This window comes from Macrotis lagotis, chromosome 1 (genome assembly GCF_037893015.1).
Source record: "Macrotis lagotis isolate mMagLag1 chromosome 1, bilby.v1.9.chrom.fasta, whole genome shotgun sequence".
Taxonomy (NCBI): Eukaryota; Metazoa; Chordata; class Mammalia; order Peramelemorphia; family Peramelidae; genus Macrotis; species Macrotis lagotis.
This window is the reverse complement of record NC_133658.1, coordinates 654,561,431-654,582,636: the sequence shown is the minus strand read 5'-3', so window position 1 is coordinate 654,582,636 and position 21,206 is coordinate 654,561,431. Positions and strand designations below refer to the sequence as shown.

General features: G+C 34.2%; 1 protein-coding gene across 4 annotated transcripts in view; it reads right to left on the bottom strand.

Moving 5' to 3' along the window:
• Positions 1 to 650: 650 nt before the first annotated feature.
• SF3B1 (splicing factor 3b subunit 1) overlaps positions 651 to 21,206 on the bottom strand; it is a 47,249-nt gene continuing 26,693 nt past the window's right edge. For 2 of the 4 annotated variants that reach the window (XM_074215407.1, XM_074215406.1), the window contains 16 exons: positions 20,967 to 21,164; positions 20,731 to 20,832; positions 18,892 to 19,071; positions 17,432 to 17,518; positions 16,652 to 16,922; positions 16,096 to 16,241; positions 15,847 to 15,993; positions 15,587 to 15,712; positions 12,171 to 12,392; positions 11,151 to 11,333; positions 10,943 to 11,054; positions 9,158 to 9,278; positions 7,971 to 8,102; positions 5,762 to 6,034; positions 3,403 to 3,619; positions 651 to 3,066 (listed from right to left, as the gene is read on the bottom strand). In XM_074215407.1, the coding sequence (XP_074071508.1) occupies positions 2,908 to 3,066; positions 3,403 to 3,619; positions 5,762 to 6,034; positions 7,971 to 8,102; positions 9,158 to 9,278; positions 10,943 to 11,054; positions 11,151 to 11,333; positions 12,171 to 12,392; positions 15,587 to 15,712; positions 15,847 to 15,993; positions 16,096 to 16,241; positions 16,652 to 16,922; positions 17,432 to 17,518; positions 18,892 to 19,071; positions 20,731 to 20,832; positions 20,967 to 21,164 (2,676 nt within the window). In that variant the 3' untranslated portion in view covers positions 651 to 2,907. The other 2 variants (XM_074215408.1, XM_074215409.1) reach the window with 2 other exon arrangements.

Genomic DNA, 21,206 nt, shown 5'->3' with positions numbered 1-21,206 from the left:
TCTGCAAAAACCTAAAAAATAAAATAATAAAAATAAAAATCTAGATTATGTAGACTATAGCCATAAAACAAACAAAAAAATTGGAGTATTTAACATTGTTTTACACTCAAAAGACTTTTCTCCAAACACTAAAATTTCTTTGGCAAAGAATAAACGCAATGGTGTGAATCTTTAGATACAGGTCTCTGAACAACTTACATCCCAATTCTGACAATGTATTTATGTAAAAAATTTTCTCCCTTCTAATTATTATGCTTTTCTGACTCCACAATGAGACTACTGAGAAACTTGAAAGCTAGTTACAATTTTAGAAATTTAACTAAAACCAAAACTATATTTAGCTGTAATGATTTTCAATTTGCTTTACTTGAGAAAGTTTTTTTAGGTTCTTCAGAAAATTTCCTTAATCAGAACATTCTCAGACCAAAGATCTCACACAATAAAATGGCAGGTATACCACAGAAACAACCTAAAGATTGGCAAATTGCCTTCTGTGGGGGGTGGGGGTGGGGAAGCAAGATTAGGTGAAAAATTGTAAAACTCAAAATAAATAAAATCTTTAAAAATAGTTAAGTGGCAGAACCAAGACAGTGTACAGCATAATCATCAATATATTCAAACTAGTCGATTAAAAATTGGTCTACTAAATCTTTAGATATAATAAGTTTTATTTATCTGGTGGTGCCTGATGGTCACAGGGTACTGTACAACAAATCTTTAAAATACAATAAGAAAAAATTGAACAGCCAAAGAGATCAATTTAGAGGGCAAAAGCCCACAAAGGAACCAACAAAAGTGCCGAAAAGAACCCACCCGCTTTCCCATTACATTTCTGCCCTTGTTCAAATTTGGCTTTAGGAACATCAAAACGAAGTGTTAAAGTTTGGAAATAAGAGAATTTAACTTCACATAGCGTCTTTCACTTTCACAAAATGCTTTTCTTTTTCAATAATAAGCATACAAAAACAATAGTAACTCTTAAGGAACTCTTGAGCTTCTGTTTGGTCCAAATGTTTAAGATTGCATCCTTTAGGACTTCCCCTGTCTCTGTGCCCACAAATTCTCTGCATTTATAAAGTCACTTATGGTGTAATAATCTCCTGTGCTCTTATTTTGCCACAACAAATGCATAGATACTTTCACATGTGTAGCAAGGTGCTCAGCACATAGTAGGTACATGAGGAGTATTTGAATTGTATTTTCAAATTTCGCCAAGGTTGAAAAGAACATATTGCACACAAAACCTGGCATATTCCAATTTGTCTTTGAAATCTTTCAAGTTCCATGATCAATTTTGAAGCTAATTTGACACTAGCTATTGTTAATAGCATGATTTTAATAATTGTCATTTCTACCTATTATCAAAATCTGCTATAAGAAGTCATGTGAAGATCATTTTGGAATATATAGAACTGAGTGTGGGGATGGAGAAGGAAGGGGAAGGAATCACACAACATATTAATAGGTTACTGCCAGAAGTTATTTCATGCATGACAATCAGTTCAAATTTTACTGTCCATATATCAATCCTTTAAAAGTAAATTGAAGACTACTGTCATACTTTTTTCATTTATAGCTAGCAAAAACACATTCCAAAAAGCCAGTATATTAAGTGGTCAGTATTAGACAAAGTGGGAAAAATATTGCCTTACAGTGCCAGGATTATCTTCTCTCCCACTCTATCTCATACATACTTAAATACTAATATACAGGCAAAAAAGCTGTGGGTAAAGCCAAAGGCTTAAATGAGGGGATGCTGGACCATAAAAATCACAAAAGCAGAGAAGCTGCAGGGGGAGGTAGAGAACAACTTTTTCTAAAATATTGCTTATTAGAGAATGGCACTTATTTAGTGCTGGTCCCTCCAAAAATGGTATATTTCAGTCCAGGCTTTAAATCTGAAAACTCATTCACATTAGCTAAGTGCCTTACACAAAACAAATGTGAAACATGAAAAATGTTTAGCTATTTATAATATTGAGTTAAGGATGATCAAACAGACGTATTTGATTATGTCATGCTGGGGAGATTTAAAACTTTCTCTTTTATTACTGTTGTTTGAGGATTGTCTCCCTCCATAGATAAAAATATTTTGCAGTAGATGTGATACCTTTAAAAATTTAGTCAGGTCTTCCAACAGTAAATGTTATTTGCTATCAAAAAAGCTGGATACAACTTTCAACATTTGTTTTTAATAATGCTTGTCTATAAAGCATTTTGAGATCATTAGAGATGAAAGGCGCTATGTAAGTGCAAAATATTATTCAAGACAAATCAGTAAAGGTGCTCTTTCCATGGTAACAGTGAACCATTTGTGGTCGAAAGGTTACGCTACTTTGAAAGTCAGAATAACTCCCAAAGTATTCTCAGTCTAAAATAAGAAGGAACAATGGGGTTGTATCACTTTTTGAAAATGGCATTTGTCACCACTTTAGAGAATGTGCATTCTTCTTGCTTTTTTTTTTAAAATAAAATCTAGGTGACAAAAGTTAAATTATGCCACTCATCTACACAGACCAACACTTTTATCAAAGTTCCTCATTTTACAAGTCTCCATGTTCAAAAAACACACACAAATTAGCATTTTGTACACAAATGTTTATTTTCAAATAAACATCCCCTTTAAACACAAGGAATGAAATCTAAATCTTCATAAAGATGAATTCAAAATGAAATCCCTCCAGTATATTGTGTGTAATCACTGTGTCCTTGGTCACTACTGGCATTTACTGTTTAACATCAAAAACAAAGACAGGTTATTTAAAAATCATGCTACTGGATTTCTAGCTCTTCTTCTATGACCAGTTCTACACTGATCTGCAATGTTTAAAATTTTACATCACCGAATTGAAGCAAGTTTAAGGTGTGGAACAGCTGTGCATTAAACACAAAAACAAACAAATAAAATTATAAGATATAGTCAAGTTCATAACGAATATAGGTGTTTTTTTCATCATTGTAGATTCTTGGATAATGTGCTATGAGTGCATCCTGTGAACCAATGTAGATAGAATTGTAAATCTTCCAGTACACATCTCTGACTTTTCTGGCTGGGTGAAACAAACCCTGAAAATAAAAGTATAAAGAAGATTACTTTAGTTTTTTTAAGCAACACATTAACATCTGTTATCTGCTTTAGAGAAGCATAATTCAAATATAAAATGTCATCTGAATCTGGATAATTCTTCTTCTCAAAGGGTAAATCAATTGTCTAAACTGTTTAGCAATTTGTTCAGACAAGTTCCAATTCTTTGACATTTTCCTTAATGAAGCAACTGCTTTGCCATATATGTAGTATCCTATAGATGATTAAGAACAGTAGTTTAATAATTTAGGAACTGATTTTTCACCAAACTATTTTTATCATGACAAAAACTGATCTAAATAAGCAAAACTACATACCTGCAAACAGTATTGCAACATTCTACATGGTCCAATAGCAACTCTTAGGCCTTCCAGGGCTCCCATAACTGCTTGAATAACATGGGGAGATGTCTCAAATACATTAGGCCATACATAATTCAACAAATGATTAAGAGAATCTTCACAACCAAATCCATAAACCCCAAGAGACATGTGCTGCACCACTGCACTGGCAGTCTGTCTGTGTACAAGATCTCTGTAATAAAACAAAATTTAGTTTTAGTTTTATAGAAAAAATATAATTGCTTATTAGGAGCTTCCTGAATTCAGAACATAAACAGCAGAAAATACTCCAACTATTCAACATTTATTTTAGGAAGACTAAATCAGTCTACCTGGAAAGTTTCATTTCATTAAAACTATTATTATCATTAGAACTAAATCCACCTCAAAAGCACTGAATGCTTAAAAACTATTTGTTCTTCCTGCCAAAAGTATTTCATTACAAGTTGAAAAAGTGAATATCAGAACTCATTTTTCAAATCTAATAAAAAAAACAGGAATAATGCAAATAATATGATTGAAACAACACATACTGAAACTTCATGTAATTTGAACTTCACAAATTTAGAATCTGAGATAATTCAAACATGCTTCTGAGACTTTCAAAAATCAAGTTTTACCAAACCAAGGGAATAAAAATTTCTTGTATATTCACTGAATAGTTTGATATCATTAAAACAGACCTACTGTTATACAAAATTAATTTACATAGAATCTTAAGCAGAAAAATGAAGTATTTCTAGTAACTGTGTTTTCTGTATAATAAGTTTATTTATCTTAGGTCAGTTTTATTGTTGTTCAGCAATTTCAGTTATGTTCAACTCTTCATGATCCCATTTTGGGCTTTACAGTAGTGGTTTGCCATTTTCTTCTCCAGCTCATCTGACAGATTAGGAAACTGAGGCAAATAACTAAGACCTGTCCGGGGTCACACACTAGCATCTAAGGTCAGCTTGGAATTCAAGTCTTTCTGACTCCATCATTTCATTACCTTAGCCATTTTTAATAATACTGTAAAATTGAGGCTAACAGTACCTCCTTGCAGGGCTGTTGTGAGAAACAAATGAAATACTTGTAAAGCCCTCAGCACAGGGCCTAGCACATAGTATGTGCTCAATAAATACTAGATAGGGAACATTAACTTAACTTTCTTTGATGACAAAAGACCATAATGATATCCATCTTCTGAGACTACTCAAGATACAAAGAGCTACTTTTCTGCTATGTGATTCCATACTATCATCTTTCTATAGACAGATAAGCTAACTAGTATCCCAGCCACCTAATCAAACTGATAATGTGAACTTCACAACTGGCTAGGCATTAGCTCCACACTCCTCCTTACAGAAAAAAATATTAGTGGTGTGAAGATAAATTTTTCTTATTGCTCAAAGGTTTTTGCTTTTACTTTTGTGGTTAGAATGTTGTGTTCCTGATGGCTAAGATTTTCTGAATTAAGCCTCTAGATAAAAATACATGTATGTGTAAGTCATTCCCCAAATGATTCAGATGAAGAAATTTAAAGCTACCTAGTGTCATATGAAAACATGATCTAAATCATTATTGATTAGAGAATTTGCAAATTAAAACAACTCTGAGGCACCACCTCAGAGATTGGCCAATATGATAAAAAAGGGAAATGATCAATGTTGGAGGTAAAGTGGGAAAACTGGGACACTAATGCAATCATTCTGAAGAGTAATTTGGAATTATGCTCCAAGAGCAAGAAAGCTGTGTATATTCCTTGATCCAGCAATACCACTACTATGTTTGTATCCCAAAGAGATAACAAAAAAAGGGTAAAAACCCTCACATACAAAAATATTTACAGTTCTTTTTTCAGTGGCAAAGAAATAGAAATTGAGAATGGCTGCACAATTTGTGGTATATGAATGTTATGAAATACTATTGTTCTGTTAAAAAAAATCATAAATAGGTGGACTTCAGAAAATCCCATAAACTGATGCTGAGTAAAAGCAGAACCAGGAGAATATTGTACACATTAACAGCAATATTGTGAAATGATGGACTTGCTTTTCTCAGCAGTTCAATAATCAAAGACAATTTTAAAGGACTTATGATGGAAAATATCTACCACATCCAGAAAAGGAACTATGGAGTCCTGAATGAAGACTAAAGTTTACTATTTTCATTTTTGTTTTATGATTTATGTTTTCCCCCTTCTGTTCTGATCTTTCACAACACTAGTATGAAAATGTTTAAGAAATTAAACTGATGTAATGTTATCCAATAAGTTATATATAACTTTTGTATTTCTAACAGTAATAAAGAGAAAATGAAAGAAACCAAAACGTTTGAAGTACAAAAAACTGACCTGTCCATCAAAGCATCTTCAAGTAATGGTGTTACAGCATAAATATAATCTTTTCCCATTTCTCCAATGTATTCAAACAAGAAAGAAAGTGATTTTAAAACACCATTTTGAACGTTCAGTTCAGGAACTCGATATTCATTCATCAGAGCAGGCAGGACTGTGAATGGTGAACATGTCTCTGCTACGATAGCTATGGCCACTGTTGTACATACTCGATTTTGTCTTTCTTGAACTTTGAGGTTGTTTAGCAGTGTAGCCAAGACATCATGAGGTCTGGGAAAAAATACATCAGCAAACTGTTAGCATCAAAATTAAATACACACACACACACACACACACAAAATATAATGAAACACACAAGATGTGATACTCTCAGATTTTGGTTAACACTCCACTTCTTAGAGAGATGGAAAAGAAGATTCATGCATCAAAGAAGGGACATAGAGGACCTAAAAATTATTTTCCAAGACTAAGCTTTTATGGTTCTAAGTAATTTAATATTACTGCCTGCTTCTAAGGAAAGTTACTTTAATGTGACTGATTCACTTGAAAAATGCAGCAAAAGTTTTTTTAACTAGTGGTTAGGAACACATGACACTAAGCCTGCCTGGTCTTAAGCAAATGGTAACAGTAACTAGTACCACAGCCCAACCTAGAGGGAGCAATTCTTTCTCCTTTTCCTCTTCCTTCTATTTTCAAGCAAGATATTAAGAAGGGTTACTTACTCAAAGTCATCAATATCTGTGGCAAGTTAGCTAAAATTTTAGTGACATTTAGTGATCATTATTATATTATGGGAATGTCCTTTGGAAGGGGTGAAAATAAAACGTGCTGAATTAGAGCTATGGGAATGAACCATGGCCTCATATTTGTAAACATATTATATCATTAAGTCAAAAACAATCCATAGAACCTGCACTTCATCTTTGTTCAAGATCTTGCTCAATTTGTTTCTATTAGTATAAAGTGAGAGGCCCCTATAACCCTGAATAAGGAATGGCAGGTTAAGTGAAATAACCACGAAAAATCATGCATTTCTTTTGATCTTAGATATAAACTGATTGACTGTCATGGTTTTTTAATATTTAAGAATAATTTCTGAGCTCCAGTCTTGTATCAGTAACTACCTAGTAGATACTTTGAACTGTTCCTTACACAACTTAAACCCAACATGTCCAAACAAATCTATCCCTCCTCTAAACTTCCCTTTCTTCCAAACTTCTCCATTTCTGCGGAGAGTACAATAATCACTTGGTAAGCAACTCTGGAGTCATTTTAGACTCCTCCTCTCTCTTAGCCCCTTATCAAATCAGTTATACCATGATTAGCTAGTCTAACTGCACCATATTCTTGAATCTGTCCCCTTTTCTGTCCCTATTTCTTCACTGATATGACCACTGCTGTTGCTGAAACCCTTACAGCTTGCTTCTATTACTTCAATAGTTTCCTATCTCAAGTGTCCCCTCTCCTACCCATCCTACACACAGCTGTCAAAGTGTGGTTCTGAAACCTCAATAAACACCTTGACTCCCTTCTTACCAATTAGATCAAGTATAAGCTCCCGACTTGTCATTTACCAGACAATAGCCTCAAGCTGGCTTGTCCCCTGTTCCTCACAAAGAACCTTTCTCTCTGAACTCTGCAGTTCAGTGCTGTTGATCATCTCTAGAATACAACCCCTCCTCACTTCTGTCTTTTAGAATCCCTACTTTCTGACAAATTGAATTCAAAGACCACCTACAAACAGCATTTCTTGATTCTTCCTGTTATTCGTTCTACCTCCCAGAAATGATCTTACATTTACTCTGAATAAAAGTAGTATTTGCCCTTATAGAAAATAAAATTTTTGAGGTGATGGACTATCTTTATATTCCCAAGATTTAATACAGAACTTAGCACGCTGTAGGTTCTTAATAAATGTTTGTTGAACGAGACTTGAAATTGTGGCACTGTCTAATACAAGTATGACTGGTATTTGGGTTGTATTGACTGAAATACAATACTGCAACTGTAATTTAAGAAAAATGTTATCTATATTCAGAGACCTGATGAACCTTGAGTACAGACTGAAGCATATTTTTAAAACTTTTTTACTAATATGTATTATTTAAGTATTTGGTACCTTAAATATGTAAACATGACCAAAATATATTTATAGTAATATAAAGACTTATAAAAGAAAAAAATCAATAAAATTAATATCACTTACCCAATGGCTTTGGCAATATAACCAAATGTGTTGACTGTGGCTCTCCGGATAGCTTTTTTATGAGCTTTTAATAATTCTAAAAGTTCAAAGCAAATTCTCATCCATTCTCTTGCAGAGACATATTCCGCTCCCCTGATTACAAAACAAGTCATTAGATATTCTGATGTTATGAATAAATCTTTTGAAAATATGTGGTTCCTTGGGTCTTTTAAAAAGACAGTGAATAATTAACAATTAAAAATAACAATGTATCTACCCATGAAGGGGTAAAGGTTAAAGAGGTACAACAAGCATCTAAATTGCCTACCAAGCTCCCACTCTACTGGAAGCATCAGCACAATGGTATCAGAGTATCTATCTGGCATACATATAAGACAGACATTTTAAAAGACTGCAGAACCACTCCCTGGATGTCAGAAGATGCTCAGTCTGTAGACGCCTTCAATGCTCCCACAACACTGAAGCTGTGGCTTCAAATGATAGCACTGGCTAGGAACACAATTAAGCTATAGCTTAACATTTTTGTTTCATGTCTCTTTGTGGTAATTTGACAAAGTTTATGGACTCTTCAAACAATGTTTCTAAATACATAAGATAAAAAACATGGAGTAACAAAGAAAATCAATTGTATTTAAATATAGTTATCAAAATATTTAAAAACAAAAAACAAAAACAAAAACAAATTCATGGATCCCAGGTGAAGAACTCCTTGAGCTAGTGGGTAGAAGAGAGACTGGGGGGCTGAACAAGAATTTTCATTAGCATTTCTGGATGAGGAAACTCTCTACCAATGAGGGCAAGCACCTAATTCTGTAACTAGAGGTTAAAGTGACTTGCCCAGCATAACAAATTTTTTTAAAAAGATAAGTAAATGCAATTCTCATCACAACTTCACAAATTTTAATTAACTCAATGTCAGTTAATCATCAACAAAATTATACAAATGGAAAATCTAGTTAGGTCTTAAAATTATAACCATTTGAGTACTAGAGAAAAGTTGCTAAACAATTTCAATCATTAATGGATTAATAATACAGGCTGTCCTCAACAACATAAGGCCATTTTTAACAAATGAATATGAGTAAATTATTTTCTATACTCTAGGAAACAGAAATTATTATTTAAAGCTAACTTTAACAAAAGGACAATTTGGGGGAAAAAAATCTTTTTAAGTCTTTCAGCAATACCTGTCAGCAATACGTCCAACAAGATCAATACAGTTTTCTTGTACTTTCTCATGTCGATTCTTTAAGATTGGTGTAAGCCTTGGCAATAAATCTTTAATTGGTGGAGTCATCTTGTGCATACCTAGTTAATGAAAATTAATAAATACTCAATTAATATTTGAACTATTATTATTTCTTTCTTTATTGAACAACTTGTGTACACAACTATCCATAAGACTTTCAACTACCTATAGAGAACTTTAGACACTGATTTTTAAATTTCATTTTTGCCATCAGTTTTCAACTATGCACATTAAATAAAGAAAATCAGTGAGATGGGCAATTTCAAGTAGTGAACAATCCCCAAAAAAGTTTATTTGGTTTTGGAATATGTTTTGATACTGACATTGAAACAATGGTCTATAATGATTTGGCAAAGAATACTACTACTTCAAACCAGGGGTAGAAGTTTAAATTAAAGTAAAAATTTCAGAAAGGGCCCCCTTACCCTTTAACTGCAAAACAAACAGATCTCCAGTCTCCCTGCAATGCAGGGGATACTTGGGTGGTATTTAAAACCTATGGAGAGAAAAAAAGGAGGCAGCTGGCAGGGGCTCTTGCTCTCACTCAAAGATTTTTTTGCTCTGACTGATTTGCTCTCCATTGTCTTTCCCACTTTCCCCAGGCAAACCAATAAGGTTTGAAGGCCCCATGCACATCAGAGTCAAATTATTATCCCTCAACAAATTGAATCTTTCAAGCTTAAAAGGGTATAATTAATTTGGGGATCATATGCATATTTATCAATGCAGTGTTTTAGTTCTCTAACCTTCCACATATATATTTTGTAAAGTTAGTAGGATAAGTAGCTGCCACAGCCCATAACTGCTTTCTTGGAGGTGATTTGGGGGCCCCTCCAAACCCTGAATGGGTTTTTTCTGACAGTAGCTTAGCTTCAAACAATGAAGTAATACAGTGAATGAGATGCAGTGTAGCACAAGTGGCTAGAGGGCTGGACTTGGAATCAGGAAACCTGGGTTCGAATCCCACCTTAGATGCTTATTAGCTGTGCCAAATCACTTACCTTCTCAGAGCCTCAGTTTCCTCATCTGTAAAATGGGCATAATACTTGCACTACCTACCTCATAGGGTTGTTGTGAGGAAAGCGCTTTGAAAACCTTAAAGCATTATATAAATGTGAGTTATTATTATTATCGGGAAAGCTATCTTGCTTCATCATACTGTCCTCTTTCTAAAAACTCATCTTCATTCTCTACTTTCTAAAAATCATTTACTTTAAGCTTGTTGCATTTGTTTTTGATACTTCCTTTGGGATAGCTAACAGTATTTTATTTTAAAAGATTTAACAGGCAAGCTAAGGAGATGACTAAAAGAAACAGTAACTTGTAAATTAATTTAATCTTTTAATTAAATCAAATGAACCTGAAAGTTAATTGTGTGATCATTTGCCAATTTTGAATTGTCTTCATGTTCTTTAATATTATGTTCTAAAACTAAAATGAGATTTTAGAAACTGATAGGATATTATTTCTCATGGAACTAATGCCAAATTCTTCAATTTTAGAACAGTCAGTTCCTTCCTGTTATAACTTTACTATATTAACCTAAAAAATTTTTTTCTTTGGAGATGTAATAATTTCACGGTCTCCTTATTTAGTTTGGAGTAACCAGATGTGTTCAAAACAAGGAGTGGGAATTACTGTCCCAACTAAGCTTGAGTGCAAATTAACAATTTGTGAATCAACAAGGCTAAAATATATCTCACATTTTCCCAAAATTCCATACCTATTACATTCACAATGGCCTTCAGTGCTCCAAGGATGCTTCCCAATACTTCAGGGTATTCTTCACCCAAGTATTCATACAGGACAACACCCAAATGTCCCATCAATTTTTCCTAAAATAAAGAAATGTAATTTAGAATTAGTTATTGAAAATATTTAACATTTTATATATGAGGAAGAAAAGGGGGAAAATTGTGAGAAAAAATTACCTCCTGACAAGTTTTCATAACAACAGCAGTACGAGAGATGAGATCAGCAGCCTGTTGTCTGACTTTGGCTGATTTGTTGTTCAAACGCCACAAAACTGTACCACAGATCTGAGGCAAATATGGTTTGACTCGTTTGCCAAGAGCATTAACTACTGTGCCAAAACCATTCAACATAACCGAGTCCTAAGGGAAAAAGAAAAAAAAGTTAATTTATACTATTGAACAGTAATAGATATAAATGAATGCTTCAGGTATTTCCTTACCATTAATAGTTCTTCCTCATATTTATAGAATGTTTTAAAAGTTTACAAAGCAATTTCTTTACAACTCTGAAGTAGGAAGTAGAGAGAATCTTTAGTTATTTGAAATTGAAACTGAGATTGGTATTTGTCCTTTGTTATCAGAGACTATGACATCAGGGAGGTCATATCATGACAAGCACAGGAATTTAGTTTGGGTGAGGGGGTGCTGTACTAAGTCACCAGCCTCACTTCCTCCTCTAGTGCCAACTGGGTCTGGTGGCCAGAAATACGGATCAGGATAACTGGAGAGGACTCTGAATGCAAGGCAATTAGGCTAAAGTAACTTGCCCAAGGTCACACAGCTAAGTAAGTATCAAGTGTCTGAAGCTAGTTCTTTGAAATTGAACTAAGATTAAAATTGAGATAACTAAGCTAACCCAGCTAAAATGAAGTGTCAAGGCAAGGGTTAGCCCTAGGTTTCCTGACCCTAGATCAAGTATGGCTCACTATGGCTTAATGGAAAGTAAAACTACATAATGAAATGATAGAAAACTACATAATGAAACTGTATTATTACTAATAAGATAGAAAATTTAAGACAGATTTAAATTTTAAGTTTTATCAAAGGAAAATTTAAATAAATAAGAATTTGAGGCCCATGCTATCTTAAATTCTCTATATCTGCATAAAAACATAGGACACTTAAGTGTAAACAACCTGTTATAAGTTGTAAAAGAGAAAGATGGTAAATTTTTTCTTTTAAGTTAAACTTGTTTACCTCTGTGGTCTGTTCTTGAAAGGCATAAAGGATGCCATCAATAAGTTGTTCTTCAAGTTTGTGGTCAATATCTGCTGCACCCAAGTTCCCCATTATTTTCTCAATAGTTTCCATGACCATTTTTCTGTATTGTTCAGCCTCATCTTTCAGATCATCCACAATCCGGGAAATAATTTCTGCTGCACCTACTTTGTTTGCCAACTCTACTGTGGTATCCACTAACTGAAAAGAGAAAAACAAGCTCCTGAACATTCTTAATTCATTTTTTCTTTTAAGGAAATGAAGGCTAGATGCACCTTAATAATTTTCTTGTGGTTCCCCAAGTCCCTGAGATTTCTGAAACATAAAAAATGAGAGGTAACAGGCTCTCCTGAATAGCATATGTAAAGAATAAGAAGATATTCAGTTTAAGAAAAAATGAGATCTCTTCCCCTCCCCCAATAATGCCCCCTTAACTACTAGGTAAAGAATAGATTATATGAGCCTGTCTCATATTTATCTCAAAAGAATGATTCAAAAATACAGGAGATCAATCAACAAAATATTGGTTAAGTGCCAACAATGGAATGAGGCACCATGCTAAACTCTATACAAAGATTTGAACACTGTTTACTTAGAACATCTTATAATGATCTCCTCTTAATCCTCTGTATTCTTTCTTCTACATCATTCAACTAAAAGTTGCTCTCTCCTAGTAACCAAAGATCCCAACAAATTTAATGAATGGCCTCTTCTCCACCCTCAAGTTTCTTGTCCTCTCTGCAGCACCTGATACTATCACTGTCTCATCCTAAATACTCTCTAGGTTTTCATGGTTTTCCTACCTAAATGACTTTTCCTTCTCTATTAATTCTTCCTCCATTTTATATACACTTAACATGTGTTAGCATAGTTATCTCCAATGTTCAGTCCTGGGATATTTTTTCTTTTATCTCATTTGATCTCCTCAGCAATCACAGGTTCAATTACCTGTATCTATAAAAATAATTCCCAGATCTATAAATGCAGTTCTAATCTCCCTTATATTAAGCTCCAATTGCATACTGGATATTTTGAACATCTATCTGATTGTCCTAGAAGCATCTCAAATTCAACATGTTCATACAGAACTCATAATCTCCCTACCCCATAACCTGTCTTGTTACACCCTCCACTCCAAATGTTGCCCTCTCCCAAACTTCACTATGAAGAGCAATATTCATCCTACCAATCACACAGAATCACAAGCTGTCTTATCCTCACTCTCATGCTCCCAACATATCCAATCCAACATTGCCAAATCAATGCTTTTATCTTCACAGAATCATCTCTCAGATATGTTCCTCTTCTATTTTCAAAGCTACAACCTAGTTGTGAGCCTAGTCTCACTTCTCACCTCCACAACTGCAATGCTTTCTTCTAATTGATGGTCCTACCTCAAGTTTCTCTGGTTCCCAATTATTCTCCACTCAGCTGACAGTGATTTTTGTAAATCACAAATTTAAAACTCTTTACAACCATATCCCATCATTTCCTGTCTTTATTATTCTCCTCTACTGCACAGGCCTCCTCAGTTTCTTGAATCTGGCCTTTCATCTCCCATCTCTGTGCTTTTGCAAAGGCATATTCCCTATACCTGGAATGCTCTCCATCTCTACACCCTTTCTCATTTTTAAGTCTTAAGATTCCTTAACTTCCTTCAAATACTTCCTTGTGGAAGAGGCTTCAACTTGTTCCCTCAGTTGTTCAGTCCCTTCCCCTCTGAGATTACTTCCTATCTACCTCCTACTATGAGCATTATAGACTTATTTAAATGTTGTCTTACTCTTTAGAAAGCAAGCTCTGTGAGAGAAGAGACTTTTTAACCTTTCTTTGAATCTTATCACTTTAGCACCGTACCCAGGCACATGATAAATGCTTTCTAAGTGACTGGTCACCTTGGTTAATTATAATTTTTGATTTCTGCACTCTGCTCTTAGGAGGGGGGGACGGACCTGTAATAAATTAAGAAAATTGACTTTCAGGGGCGGCTAGGTGGCGCAGTGGATAAAGCACCCGCCCTGGAGTCAGGAGTACCTGGGTTCAAATCCGGTCTCAGACACTTAATTACCTAGCTGTGTGGCCTTGGGCAAGCCACTTAACCCCATTTGCCTTGCAAAAAAAAAAAAACCTAAAAAAAATAAAAGAAAAAAAAAGAAAATTGACTTTAAGTATATGTACATGTTCAGTGTAATCTATTATGACTTTGCAATGTCTATCAAGAGTGCTGCTGTCTCAGTTAAACAAACTAAAAGCCTCAATTACCTTGACTTCTTCCCTTCCTTCATCTCTTCTTAACATCAATTAGTGGTTACTAGGTCCTGATATTTTGCCTTTACATCACCTCTTGTTCATTCCTCAATATTATAATCCTAGTTCAGGCCATCATCTCTCATTTGTATTATCATATTATAGTCTACCCTATGCATTAATATAGGAGTAATCATCCTAATGTACAATTCTAAAGTCCTCCAATACAAAAAAAATTCAAAACTTCCCTGTCCATAGTATACAGTCCAAATTCCTTGGTACTCCATCTTTTATCTTTTCTCTCCCAAGCCCTTCTTGTATTGTACACTAAATTATCCCTACACTTAGTATGTACTATCTCCCAATTGTGGTTTTTGAATCTTTTCAATTTTTGAAGGTCAGGTCAGGTCCTACATCTTAGAGGAAACCTCTTCTCCTTTCAACTAAAGCACTTAATTGCTTCTATCATGTGTTTGCTGCAAAGACTAGAACAATTTCCAGTCTTTTTTTTTTTTTGCAAGACAAATGGGATTAAGTAGCTTGCCCAAGGCCACACAGCTAGGTAATTATTAAGTGTCTGAGGCCAGATTTGAACTCAGGTATTCCTGACTCCAGGGCCGATGCTCTGTCCACTGCACCACCTAGCCGACCCTATCCTTTGCTTTTGAAGAAGAGCATGATATCAGGAAGGTAATGCTATGACATGCATATGAACTGAATTTGGGGAGATGGGGGGGGCTTGTTTTCTCCTCCTAAGTCATCTGGGTAGATTGGCTAAATATTGATCACGATGACTGAAGAGAACCTGGATGTAGACAATCAGGGTTAAGTGATCTGTCCAAGGTCATACAACTAGTACATGTCTTAAGGCTGGATTTGAACTCAGGTCCTCCAGACTTCAGGGCTAGTGCTCTGCCAAGGATTAGATGAACACATGTTAATTTTGAAGTTCTGTTTTCATGAGTGCATCATTATTTTGAAAGTAAACAAGGTTCATGAAGGATATTAAACATTGTACACGACACTGTACACAGATATATGATTTTTAATCAATTAAATAAGTATAGCAGATCCCCTTTGCCCCACTATCACTGCTAAATAAAGAATGCTTACAACACGTCACAATGGCTTTCATAACTAAATGGTACCTGTCTATAATTTCTTCGATCCAAGGCCATTCTGTGTTGCCAGAAATGTTTGAAAAAAGGAGGAAGAATCTCTGTTTTGATGTAATTTGCTTCTACACCATCAGTCCCACAGCACTGCTTTACAACCTAGGAGACAATATTTAATAAATAATTGAATGAAAATGCTACTATAAAACTAATTGGTTTCTTTAATAATGCTTTTGTAATTTCCTCTTTAGACTGTGACACAAACCCATTTTAGATAAATTAATATGATGTACCTTCAATACAATTTTTTTCATTTCTTCATCAGGAGATTGGAATTCTCTGATAAGGATTAACATCACTTCTCTTGTATAGTAGTTTGCATATTCTGCATCCATAAGAGGAATAAGATATCCAATGGCTTTTAAGAAGGCAGCCAAACCCTGTTTTAATTTTTAAAAATGTAAATATAAAATTATGGTTCAAGTTATAACTTTAAAAAAAAAGTGAGAAAAGAAAAAGAAGGAATTAATCTTTAGCTATACCTTTCCTCTGTGCTGACGGATACCTTTCCACAAAGGCTTTAATACAGAATCAAAAGATTCAATGCCATAAGGAGTAGCTGCTTCAGCCAAAGCAGCAATAGCCAAAGCACTAATAGTCCGGACTTTCTGTTGTTCATCCACAAGACCTGAAACAGAAGACTATAAGTTTAAAGACAAAAATCCTATGGTGCATCTAACACTCTAATCAAAACACACAAATGATAGCTGAGGCAGGAAACAATAGGCCAAAAGATCATCATAAACGCAGCCTGTTAGGATATAATTTTTATGACTTTAATACTATGATCTTGTATATACTAGGTTAAATCGTTACTTGTTTGTAATACACACACACACACACACACACACACAGACACATATCTGGCTCTTTCAACCAGGCTCAAAAGTATGTGTCAGTTTTGTTGTAACAGTAAAGAACATTTCATCCTTGAAAACATCATCCTTCAAAATCTTGCCTCAAAGCAAGTTTCCTTACAAAAAATTTTAAATCATCAAGCATTCAAAACAACATTATAACATATTCATTAAGACTTACCATGCTCAATGATTTCAACTAAACTTCTTAGATGAGGGAGGATGGCACAACCCATAAGAATAGCAATTTGCTGTACAATCTTAATACCAGTATGCCTAGCTTGCCAGGACTTCTTGCTCTTACACACAGCTTTCAAGAAGGGCAACAACGAAGGAATACCCAAGGCAGATGCAACAACAGCAAAAGCTCGAGCTGTTGTATTACGGACATATTCATCCATGTTATCAATATCTGGTCGCATTGTAGAAATCATGGTTGCCAGGCCAGCAGCCTAAAAAAAAAAAAAAAAAAAAAAGTTAAATTACTCATGAAGTTGAATATTTACATCCCTCAAGCATTTTCTTAATTATAGCTCACTTTAAACTTGATGAAGCAATTCTTTCATAATAACCCTGTAAAGTAGGTAGTGAAAGTATCTGTTGTTTTTTATAATTAAGGAAACTGAGGCCCACAGAGATGGGTTGGCAATTCCTGTGGACACACTGCTAGTGTCATGGTGAGAACTTGAGTCCCAGCTTTTTAATTCCAACCCCAATGTACTTTCTATTATATAAAACTGTCTCCCCTATTAGGTTTAGTACAATTTTCTGGTGTCTAGAACAAGTGGTGAATTTGTTCATTTGTGAATTTGTTCATTTCTTCCCTCTAATTGACACATATTTAAACATAAATATAATAAATAAGAGCAATGGCTCTCCAAAATTCCCACAATTCCTATGGTCAGGCTTAACTTTCCTCTTAAATAATTTATTCAAGGTCATAAAAGATATAAAGAAGTACCTTAGCCAAATTTGAAATTATTTCCCTGCCTTCCACTCTGGCATAGTAATCTTCATCAATCAATAGTGGTTCAATAACCACAAGGATCTGTAATGAAAAGAAAGTGTTATAGCAACAATCAGTTCATTCTATAGATTTATTCATCAAGTCCCAGATAAAATAGAATTTAAAAGCATGGAATTTGGCTACTCTGGAAATATATATTACAATACTTCACATGTGTAATGGGTATCACTGTTTGCCTTCTTTTTTTGTTTTTGTTTATTTGTAAGGCAGCAGGGTTAAGTGGCTTACCCAAGGTCACACAGCTAGGTAATTATTAAGTGTCTTCTTAATGGTTAAGGGAAGGGCTGGAGGGAAAGAATTTGGTACTAAAAAAAAAAAAAGTTAAAAAAATAACAACCGGGGCAGCTTAGGTGACACTGTAGATAAAGCATCAGTCTTGAAGTCAGGATCTGAGTTCAAATTTGAACTGAGTTGCTTGATACTTACTAGCTGTGTGACCATGGGCAAGTCACTTAACCCCATTGCCTCACAACACTGCTGCTGCTTCCCCACCCCCACCCCCAAACAAAATTTAACAAACAATAAATACAGGGATGGGAGAGAAAGAGGTAACCAAGACAGCAATAAAAAGAAATACAGAATGCAAAACTTATAGTACAGGTAAGATTATTTATTCAACTGTCCTAATAGATGGCCCTGAGAACATTCATGTATTAAAAGCGCAGTATAACTTATTTTCATAACTTTTAAGTCATCATAGTTCATTTTAAAATTATTTTAAGAGGATATATAATTATGTGACATTTTCATTCAGTGATTCAAATTCTTTGTTAAAAGATTAATCTTAGAGTACTCAAAGCATCATTTCCAGATGATTTTGGATAATAAAAATTTTTATAATTTGCCCACTGATAAGAGCAAATATTTATGTAGAGCTTTCAAGTTTGCATTTTGCACTTCACCTGATCCATAAAATAATCTTGTGGGTAAGACAGGTGTTATCAGCGACCCTATTTTATTGTATTTATTCATTCATTCATTCATTTATTTAAGACAATGGGGTTAAGTGATTTGCCCATTGTCACACAGCTAAGTGTCTGAGGCCCCATTTGAACTCGGGTCCTCCTGACTCCAAGGTCAGTACTACCAACTGGTTGCCCCACCCCATTTTATAAATAAGAAAACTGAGATAAAGAAAGGTTAAATGATTTGCCTAAGGTCACATGACTAACATTTCTAAGGCAAGATTCAAACTGAGGTTTTCCTGATTCCAAGTCATTTTACTTACCCTATAACCACCATACTCAAGTCATTTTTCATAATTGCTGGAACAAATATGGAAAAAAATACTATTTCCTCAATTCTACTCAGAAGCTATCGTTTTTTTCAAAACATGAAAATAAATCAATAAAAGATTTGAACTTTAAAAGCTAAGAAGAAAAAAAGCAACAAACCTTATGTACATATGGTCGAACCAAATCATCTAACTTGTACAAAATTCTATCAATGACTTTTACTAGCAAGTGCCGTTCCTGATCTTCAAGTGTTGGAGACATCAGCAATGGAAGAATCTGATTAAACAAAGGCCCAGCTCCAAATTCTCGAGCTTTGTCAGTGATTTGACGCAATGCTGCCTAAAAGTAAAAAGTAGTGAGTTAGAATTTCTTTATTTTTAATTTATCCTTTCTGAAAACAGATTTTCATGATTCTTTAAAAAAAGAGGGGCAGTTCAATGAGCAAGCATTTTAGGCATAACTCTGGAATGAGTTTACCTTATGTAAGCTATTCAAATTATCTACAAAAGAAAGGTAAAAACCAATGATTTTCTGGTGCAACTTGCAATAATACTAGAAAAGACTTCACAATTTTAGAGTTTGTCTTCCTATTTTCAGGGCAAAGATGACATCTATCTTATCTAAAATACTGTCCCAATTATTTTCTATTTCTATATTAATATAAAAAACCATTTAATATTCTTTAAGGCAACTTCAGATCTCCAGGAAAAAAAAATTCTAAAACCTAAAGTTCATTTCAAATGTCAAAAACTTTGATTCTAAGAATAGGAAATTTTCAGATGAAGAAATTAAAGCTATCTATAGTCACATGAAAGAAATTATTTAAATTATTATGGATTTGAGAAATGTAAATTAAAACAACTCTAAGGTACCACCCATCAGATTGGCAAAAATGACAAAAAAAGGAAAATGATCAACAATGGAGAAGATAATGTCCTGCTGGTGGAATTATAAATAGATCCAACCACTGGAGAGTAATTTGGAACTATGCCCCAAAGGCAATAAAACTGTGCATACCCTTTGAACCAGCAATAACACTACTAGGTCTATAACCCAAAGTGATCATAGAAAAGGGAAAAATCTTGATGTCCAAAAATATTTTTGGTAGATCTTTTAGTAGTGGTAAAAAATTGGAAAATGAGGATGATAGAGTTACTAATGTTCTGTAAGATATCATGAGGACTTCAGAAAAGGCTGGAAAGATTTGCATGAACTGATGTTGAGTGAAGTCAGTAGTACCAGGAAAACATCATACAATCTAACAGCAACAATGTGCAATGATCATTTGCACTTCACGATGGACTTAGCTCCTCTCAGCAGTTCAGTAATCAAGTATCTTTTTTTTTTAAAGTTTTTGCAAGGCAATGGGGTTAAGTGGCTGGCTAGGTATTTATTAAGTGTCTGAGGTCCGATCTGAACTCAGGTACTCCTGACTCCAGGGCTGGTGCTCTATTCACTGCTCCACCTAGCTACCCCTGATCAAGAATAATTCTAAAAGATCTGTGATGGAAAATGCCATCCACATCCAGAAAAAGAACTATGGACTCTGAATGCAGATCAAAGCATACTATTTTCACTTTTAAAACTTGTTCTGTGTTTCTTCTCATGATTTTTCTTCTCTGTAGCTGATTCTTCTTTTACAACATGACTAATATGGGTATATGCTAAACAGGCTTCTACATATATAAAGTATATCAGATTATTTGCTTGGAGGGAGGAGGAAAACGAGGCAGAAAAATACAATTCAAAAGCTTAAAAAAGATGAATGATGAAAAGTATTTTACATGCACTTGAAAAAATAACATTTAAAAAGAAAATCTTGATTCTTTATAAAAAAATCTATTTTAAAGCTAAATCTTTCACACTGCATAATAAATTAATTTCATTTTTTATACCTAAAGTAAAGTACAATAGAACAATTAGGCTGGGACATAGAAAGAATAATTATAAGCTATTATACTTAATATATAACAACATGATTTTTAAATTAATTCTCACCTTTCTCATTGGAGGTGTGCCATTCTTGATTTTTAAAAGTAATTTCATTATTTTTCTCTCTTTTTGTTCTTCTGGACTAAGTGTTGATTCATCTACATCCACCTAAAGAATAATTTTCATAAATAATTTAAAAAGTGAAATGATACAATTTGCACTATTCACTATCCATTCCCCACACTCCCCCAAATTAATAAGAAAATGTTAATTTTTTCACTAATTCTAATATTTTTACTTACCAATAGTTTATCAAAGTATTGAATATCATCAGGTTTTAAAAATGGAAGATTTCCAGATGGTTGGTCATTAACACTTTTCATAGTCCTATCTTCAGTTTGCATGTGGAATCCAGTCATGCCACCTAAAGGTGTAGGAGTTGCTGTCAGCTTCCGAGCTGGAGTACGAATAGGAACATAACCAGCTGGAGGAGGGAGGACCTAATGAATTAGAGAATTTATCAGTGATACATAAGTATCTTA